Source organism: Neoarius graeffei, chromosome 5 (genome assembly GCF_027579695.1).
Source record: "Neoarius graeffei isolate fNeoGra1 chromosome 5, fNeoGra1.pri, whole genome shotgun sequence".
In the NCBI taxonomy this organism is placed as follows: domain Eukaryota; kingdom Metazoa; phylum Chordata; class Actinopteri; order Siluriformes; family Ariidae; genus Neoarius; species Neoarius graeffei.
In genome coordinates, this window is record NC_083573.1 from 53,443,802 (window position 1) to 53,452,045 (window position 8,244).

Sequence of the window (8,244 nt, forward strand, 5' to 3'; positions counted from 1 at the left end):
CAATTACAGCTACAAGTCTCTCGGGGTATTTCTCTATTAGCTTAGCACATCCAAGGCAAAACTGCCCCAACTTCTTCAAGTTAGATGGGTTGCGTTGGTGTACAGCAATCTTCAAGTTATGCCACAGATTCTCAATTGGATTGAGGTCTGGGCTTTGATTAGGCCATTCCAAGACATTTAAATGTTTCCCTTTAAACCACTCCAGTGTAGCTTTAGCAGTATGTCTAGAGTCATTGTCCTGCTGGAACGTGAACCTTCATCCCAGTCTCAAAAACCTCTGGCTGACTCAAACAGGTTTTCCTCCACAACTGCCCTGTATTTAGTGCCATCCATCTTTCCTTCAGTCTTGACTAGCTTTCCTGTTCCTGCAGATGAAAAATATCCCCACAGCATGATGTTGCCACCACCATGCTTCACTGTAGGAATGGTATTCTCAGGGTGTTGGGTTTGCACCACACATGGCATTTCCCATGATGGCCAAAAAAATCAATTTTAGTCTCATCTGACCAGAGAATATTCTTCCATGTGTTTGGGGAGTCTGTCACATGCTGTTGGCAAACTCCAAATGTTTTTTTTAAGCAATGGCTTTTTTTTTCTGGCCACTCTTCCATAAAGCCCCACTCTGTGGAGTGTATTGGCTTATTGTGTCCTATGGACAGATACTCCCATCTCCACTGTGGATCTTTGCAGCTCCTTCATTGTTATCTTTGGTGTCTTTGTTGTATCTCTGATTAATGCCCTCCTTGCCTGGTCTGTGAGTTTTGGTGAGCCTTCTCTTGTCAGGTTTGTAGTAGTGCCATATTCTTTCCATCCATCCATCTATCCATCCATAATCTGTAGCCGCTTATTCTGTACAGGGTCGCGGGCAAGCTGGAGCCTATCTCAGCTGACTATGGGTGAGAGGCAGGGTACACCCTGGACAAGTTGCCAGGTCATCGCAGGGCTGACACATGGAGAAAAACAACCATTCACACTCACATTCACACCTACGATCAATTTAGAGGCACCAATTAGCCTAACCTGCATGTCTTTGGACTGTGGGGGAAACTGGAGCACCCGGAGGAAACCCAAAGTTTGGGATATTTTTTATAACCCAACCCTGATCTATACTTCTCCACAACTTTGTCTCTGACCTGTTTGGAGTGCTCCTTAGTTTTCATGTTGCTTGCTTAGTAGTGTAGCAGAGTCAGGGTCCTTCCAGAACAAGTTGATTTATACAGACATCATGTGACAGATCATATGACACTTTGATTGCACACAGGTGGATCTTAATCAACTAATTATGTGACTTATGAAGTGAATTGGTTGGACCAGCTCTTATTTAGGGGTTTCATACAAAAGGGAGTGAATACTTATGCACACTCCAGGTTTCTGTTTTTTCATCTTAATTATTGTTTGTGTCACAATAACAAACAATTTGCACCTTTAAAGTTGTAGGCATGTTGTGTAAATCTAATGGTGCTAACCCCCCAAAAATCCATTTTAACTCCAGCTTGTAATGCAACAAAACAGGACAAACACCAAGGGGGATGAATACTTTTGTAAGACACTGTAAGGCGATGCTTGTGCACATGAAGTATGTACAGTATATCACACTGATGATGTCTACATTCCAAGGACATATATATGGTTTTATCTGTCAGTCACTGATTGATGCATATTCAGATTAAATATCACTTGATGTATGCCTTACACTTGAATCACAGATATACAGTACCAGTCAATAGTTTGGACACACCTAGTTATTCATAGGTTTTTCTGCATTTTGACTATTTTATACATTGTAGAATAATACTGAGACCATAAAAACTATGAAATAACATATGGAACTTCTGTGGAATTATGTGGTAAACGAAAAAGTGTTCAAAACCCCCAAAATGTTTCATATTTTAGATTCTTCAAAGTAGCCACCATTTACCTTGATGAAACTTTGTACACTATTGGCATTATCTTAACCAGCATCATGAGGTCGTCACCTGGAATGCTTTTCAGTTAACAACTGTGCCTCGTCAAAAGTCAATAGAGATCTTGCATGTGGCGTCATAGCCGATCCAGATTGTGACAGACGCCATCTTGTCGGTCAAACGCCATATTTCCGCCTTCTACTTCTACTTCTGCTTCTACTTCTACCTTTTCTTCTGGAAAACCCTACTATATACAATTCTACTACAACGGCTGCGGCTACAAGCTCTCCCTACCTGTGCACGTTTTTTATGGTTTTTGTGTGTATTTTTGTGTGTTGTTCATCTGTACCGGACTTCAATATCCACTACAACCGTATGGACTTACTGGACATTGGTTTCCAGCAGAAAATGACAGTTTGTAGCAATTTCCATCGTATGCACAACATTCCGGACGAAATAGCGAGACCAGCGGGGTCTCCGTGGATTGTTATCGGGTCTAGCAGGCGAAGGAGGCGGCGTCGGGAGAGGAAGCAAAAGCAAGGCTGCAGAGCCGGCCTGTTGACTAAGCTCAGAAAACAGCCACTCAAATCTCCACTGCCAAGCCTCTATCTCTCCAACGCCAGATCCATGGTAAACAAGACGGACGATTTGGAATTACAGCTGGAATTACCTTATTCTATTCTATAATCGGCTGGTCAGTGCTATACTAGGTACTACTGATATATCTAGTATCAGTACTAGTAATACTTAAGTGACTTACCCGTCCAATGAGGATTGTTATTTTCTTGTTTACAAGATGCCACATCTGAGGGTGGCTGACAAATCCTGAATTTCTGTAAAGATAACTGTCCAGAGATTTATAAGCACGCAGTGCTTCACCACTGAACAGCGAGGGAAAGTTTATGAGGTAATTATACACATCTGGGTATTCCACCTCTGGCAGTTCCATATCCACTGACACGGTCGTGAAAACTACGTCCGGTAATCGATAAGGGTCACTAATCTGTAGGTCGTTTATTTTAGACATATATCTAGTTATCTGTTCATTAGAAAAATGAGCCATGTAGTCCGTTGGTTGAAATTTATCCATTTTGTACATGAGTGCAGCAGTATTCAGCGGTGTTTTTTACCGACAAGATGGCGGCTGTGTACTTTCCGGTCACGTGACTGCAAGATCTCTATTAGTGCAATTTCTTTCATTCTTAATGCATTTGAGATCAAACAGTAAATAGTAAATAATAAAAATATAGTAAATAGCCCTATTCCACAACTGTAGTAATCCATGTATTGTCAAGAACCGCTCAACTAAGTAAAGAGAAACGACATCCATCATTACTTTAAGACATGAAGTGTCTATTAATTAATAAAAATAAAGAAAAAACATCGACTTAGAAGGTATATCCAAACTTTTGACTGATACTGTATATTGTGCATGTCTTAGAAAAATAAAATAAATGAAAACAGAAATGTCTACAAAGCTGGCCATGGCAAGTCAATCAATTGGAGTAAGCCTGAATAGTCTTGTATAGCAGCTCATAGTTGGCATTCTTTTACTCAGTATCTTGGACCTTTTCATAGACGCTTTTTACTACATGTTTTCTCTGATCCAAGCATTCGGTCATGCTACAGAATTTAAAAGGCACTTCCAAAGATTTCAAGGACATGCAGCACAGAAAATATGCCTCATGTAATACATTTTGCAAAACAGAAACATTTTGGAACTAATGGATAAATGTTTTCCGCAAACCATTTTCTGTGGTTCTTTACCTAGTTTGCTGGCCTTGGCAACTAGTGGGAGAAAATCCTTGGAGGTATAAAATCCCTGCTTCATAGAGAGGCCTTCAAAGATTTTGTGCCTGTTAGCTTGAGGTAGACCTGTAGTAAAAAAAAAAATCATGAATGCCAGCTGTAATTTAAAAACATTTCCTTGCAAACAGAGGAAAATTATTAACTTGATTAAATTAAATATTTCAACTGTTTGCTTCCATAAAACATTCTTTGTTATAAATTAAAACATGCACATATATACAAGGTAAACTTCATGCCCAGGTAGAGCTTGCTGTCGAGAATTCATGCTCCTCATTTTGAACTCCTATCATGAGAAAACACTTCATTTTCTCACTTTACACCTTTGAGTTAAGTACAGCTTGCTTTAGTGCATCCCTATGCTCCTTTTCCCCTATTTTCATCCCCTGTATGTGCACACTCCTCTGTCCACAGAGAAAGCAGCTTGCCTTCGTCCATCACTCTGTCTCACACACACACACACACACACACACACTGAAAAAATTAAACATTGGCTCAAATTAAAAAAATTGAGGTAATCGATCACACCTAATATTGTAGTGTTATACAATATAAATAATTCATTTGATTTGACCTGAAATATTTAACTTCATGTAAACCAATTTCTGATGGTTGAACCAAAGCAATTATTTCAGATTTTCCTAAATTAAAATAAATACATTGTTTTTTTAAAAGATTTTTGGGGGGCTTTTTTCACCTTTATTGGATAGGACAGTGTAGAGACAGGAAATGAGCTGGAGAGGGATTGGGAAATGACCTCAGGTCGGAATCAAACCCAGGTCCCCGGATTTATGGTATGGCGCCTTAGTCAACTGAGCTACAGCGTCCCCAAATGCATTGGTTTTATTACTTAATGTAAATAATCTTTGTTAAACCTGAATATTTTAAATTTATTTAAACAACTTTTGAATATGGGAGCAAACTATTTTTTTTATTCACTGGAATGAAAACAAATACATTAAATGAACAACAGCTTTGTTTCACTTTTTTCAGTGCAGTCAGAAATCCCTGTGTCATGCTTTCTGCTTCAAAGATCTGCTCTGTAAACTGTCATTAACTTCATCACACAACCTTGTCATTATCCTCGTGGTCTAGAAATAAGCAATATTTAAATACAAGCTTCAAAAATGTCTAACAAAGCTTTTGATTTGTCATAACCCGTCATTATCACTTCTATTCACAAGAAATATATGATAATAAAGCTGAAGCTTGGGCATGGAAGATTTATTTAAGAGGTGTTTAAAAGCAGCAAATACAGATTATTACGTGATACAAATTCACTCCAAATGTGATTACAAAGGCTTTTTCAAGGAATCAAAATTTTCTAGCGGAGAAAGATGAGAACTGCATGAGATGCATTTTTATCTGGAGAGAAAGCAGAAGGTTGGCTTTTGAGCTGTTAAGTGACTGAGAGAGGGAAGAGTGAAGTGTCTCCTGTCAAAATCAATTAGCTTTTTTTCTGCATACACTTCAGTGTTAATTTGATTTTAAGAAAATGCCCTGGCAAAGTTCTGCATTACAACACGCTTTAATGGATTTTATTGTCTCTAATTCTCCACTCGGACACTTTCTGCCCAATTTGTGCAGATCATGGAGGCACATGGCACGATAGCATGATGAATCCTCCCTCATGCTGATCTTGTTAGGTTCAAATTCCTAATTTAGCCTTTTTTTTTTTGGCTTGGAGAACACGGCCATGATGCTTTTTGAGAGATTAATGCATACCCCATGATTAAGAAAGTTACACTCATTATGCATGAAACTAGTCATTAAATCATACAGTAATTAGGTAGCCACATTTCATCAAGACAAAATCACACCTTCACCATCATCAATAACACAGTAATTAGCGAGTGTTTCGAAGTTAGTCACACCAAGAAAAGCCTGCATTTCTGTTCCCAAGGAGTATCACTTATCAACCACCTAATCAGCCTGCCAACCCTGTTCGAGGTGATTTAATATGGCTGTTGTCCAGTATACATGTCTAAGAGAGAATCTACAGCATATGTCAAGCCATATATAGGAGTAGCATTACTGAGTATTATTACCGCTGTGTAAATGAACTATAAATGCTACAGTGGAAAGAATGCTACATCGAGCGCAGTGCTCATATAAACTAATGACCTGTTAATAAGCTGGAAACTTGGATATAGACATTCTCTAAGTTAAAATAATTGTAAAATAACAATCTACAAGACATAACCATTACACCTGGGACTGTTTACTGGTAGAAGAATAAGTACATTTCTAACCTTTGCAGTTACGATGAACTTTTTTTTTCTTAAACCACAGCTGCTAAAGTTAATTGACTAATGTATTTAAATACAAATCTCATGTACCTGTCAGTAATTTGGAGTAAGTCAGTTTCACTATAGCCATACTGTTCAAGCCATACTGATATTATTCTAAAATGAGCGTGCTTCTGTACAATAATGCTTCAGGTGTGAAATGTTCTCCCTTTACATGTTGTTTATAGTCGATAACACACTTCTTCTGAAAGCAGATATGCAGCAAACTTCTAATACATTCTCATACATATAAAATGGCCAGCGGCGCATAAGTAACACGAACAAACAAATGCATCTGCAAATTCATCATGGCTGACTTCCTCTGAGCACACTCTTTATGCTAGTGTGGAAGAATCCAGAAGTTATGGCACATTAACCTTTCCAGTCATTTCATCCTTTGCTGACAGGTAGGATACTGCATACTGCTCTCCATTAGCATTCCCTGTCAGGTACAAAAAAAAAATCAAGGAACAAAAAAAAAAATTTAAGTAAATAAATAAATAACAATAGAGGGAACCTGGGAACCATGCCTTAACAAAGCAGATTTTTACAAAAGTGTGCCTGTGTGTGACAGCTCTTTTTGAACATAATGTGTCTCCATTTGTCCTGAGCTGCATGGTGTTCTGCTCCGCACCGACTCCTGCATGGAGCCAGGCTGCAGCAGGCATGCGCCATGGCCTCATTCTTTATGAAAATTCCAAAACAATAAATCATCCATTGGGAAAGCTTCACTACTGTGCAGGCTCTCCCTCGTTAATCATGCATTATCAGTGAGCATCAGTGATGGAGATGGATGAGAGATGGAGCAGGGGGATCTCAGCTACCTTCATCCACTGAGCAGTCCCTGACCCTTCTCACCCTTATGAATTGCACAAAGATGAACAAGCGACAAAGGCCACTGTGTCAAATATTGCAGAGTCACACTAAGTGCATTAAAATTTAACAAAAATAAAGACCTTATCGGCAGCAAATGCCCTCTTTCTGACGTATTCATTAACCTTGTCTTTAGTAAAGAAAAGCATTCTCAAAGCAAACACACTGAGAAAATGGCTTCCCCCCTTTGTATAGAAGCTAATCAAGGTCACACGATTTATGCTCTTTGATAAATACAAAAACGACTGTTACTCTCAATGGGCTCCTTTGCAGAAAGATTTCAAAGATACATTTTAAGACACGTTTATGAGGCAAAATTGTAAAGCCTTTGAGAAATGTATAAAATAAAATCTATTGACTAAAGAGTCTGTAATGACCATGGAAAGCACTAAGCATCTATTGATTGACTTCATAATTATAATACTTGAACATATGAAAATTTGACATACTCAATATAACCTTGTTTTTCATGTGCCATTATGTATTGATCAAGTCATCTCTCTGTTTCTGTTTCCACTCTACAATGATGCACTGTCGTTTCTCTTTACTGAGTTGAGCAGATCTTGACATAATATGGATTACTGCAGTTGTGTAATAGGGCTATTTACTGTATTTTATTACTTATTACAGGACACTTTTTCAATGGAATAAAAATATGTATTCTCTTCCCTTCTAGTGGGTTTCATTCATTTGGTTTGACAGCATGCAATATTGTTAGCATATCGCTTATCCTACATGTATTATGTCACTCTACCCAGTGGAGAATGAGTATTGAATATCGTTTACAATATTGCATGGTTGTCAAGACAACATGATGTCACAAGTCGGAGACGTAAAACTTCTGCGCTAGTGAGCGACAATTTGTAAACAAACATGGACACCAGGTTTGCTTCGTTAAATGCGAAAGATTTTGAGAGAATTTTGAATGAGAAAGATGCGCTGAACACCCAAAAGGAATGTGTATGTATAATAATAATAATAATAATAATAATAATAATAATAATAATAATAATAATAATAATAATAATGATGGCTGGATTTTTTTGTGGTATATCAGGTATATTCCATTCAGCTAGTATGATACTGAATTCATTTTCTACTCATTCACTATCATGCTAGCTGAATGGAATATATCTGATAGACTACTCAATGCCAGCCAATATTATTTAAATATTTACTGTTTGATCTCAAACGCATTAAAAAGCCAAGAAATTGCACTAATTAACTTTTGACAAGGCACACTGGTTAATTAAAAAGCATTCCAGGTGACTACCTTATGAAGCTGGTTAAGATAATGCCAATGGTTATTTTGAAGAATCTAAAATATGAAATGTTTAACATTTTTTTGTTTATCATTTTATATATATATACAC

The 8,244-nt window shown here is 37.7% G+C and overlaps 1 protein-coding gene across 2 annotated transcripts in view; it reads right to left on the reverse strand.

Annotated features, from left to right (window-relative positions):
* Positions 1–8,244, reverse strand: part of dpyda.1 (dihydropyrimidine dehydrogenase a, tandem duplicate 1) — a 326,140-nt gene that overhangs the window by 176,180 nt on the left and 141,716 nt on the right. For both annotated transcript variants that reach the window (XR_009654732.1, XM_060922033.1), the window contains exon 9: positions 3,672–3,779. Coding sequence is in view for 1 of the 2 variants with exons in the window: in XM_060922033.1 (XP_060778016.1) it covers positions 3,672–3,779 (108 nt within the window). In the remaining variant the exon portion in view is untranslated. The remainder of the gene's footprint in view (positions 1–3,671; positions 3,780–8,244) is intronic.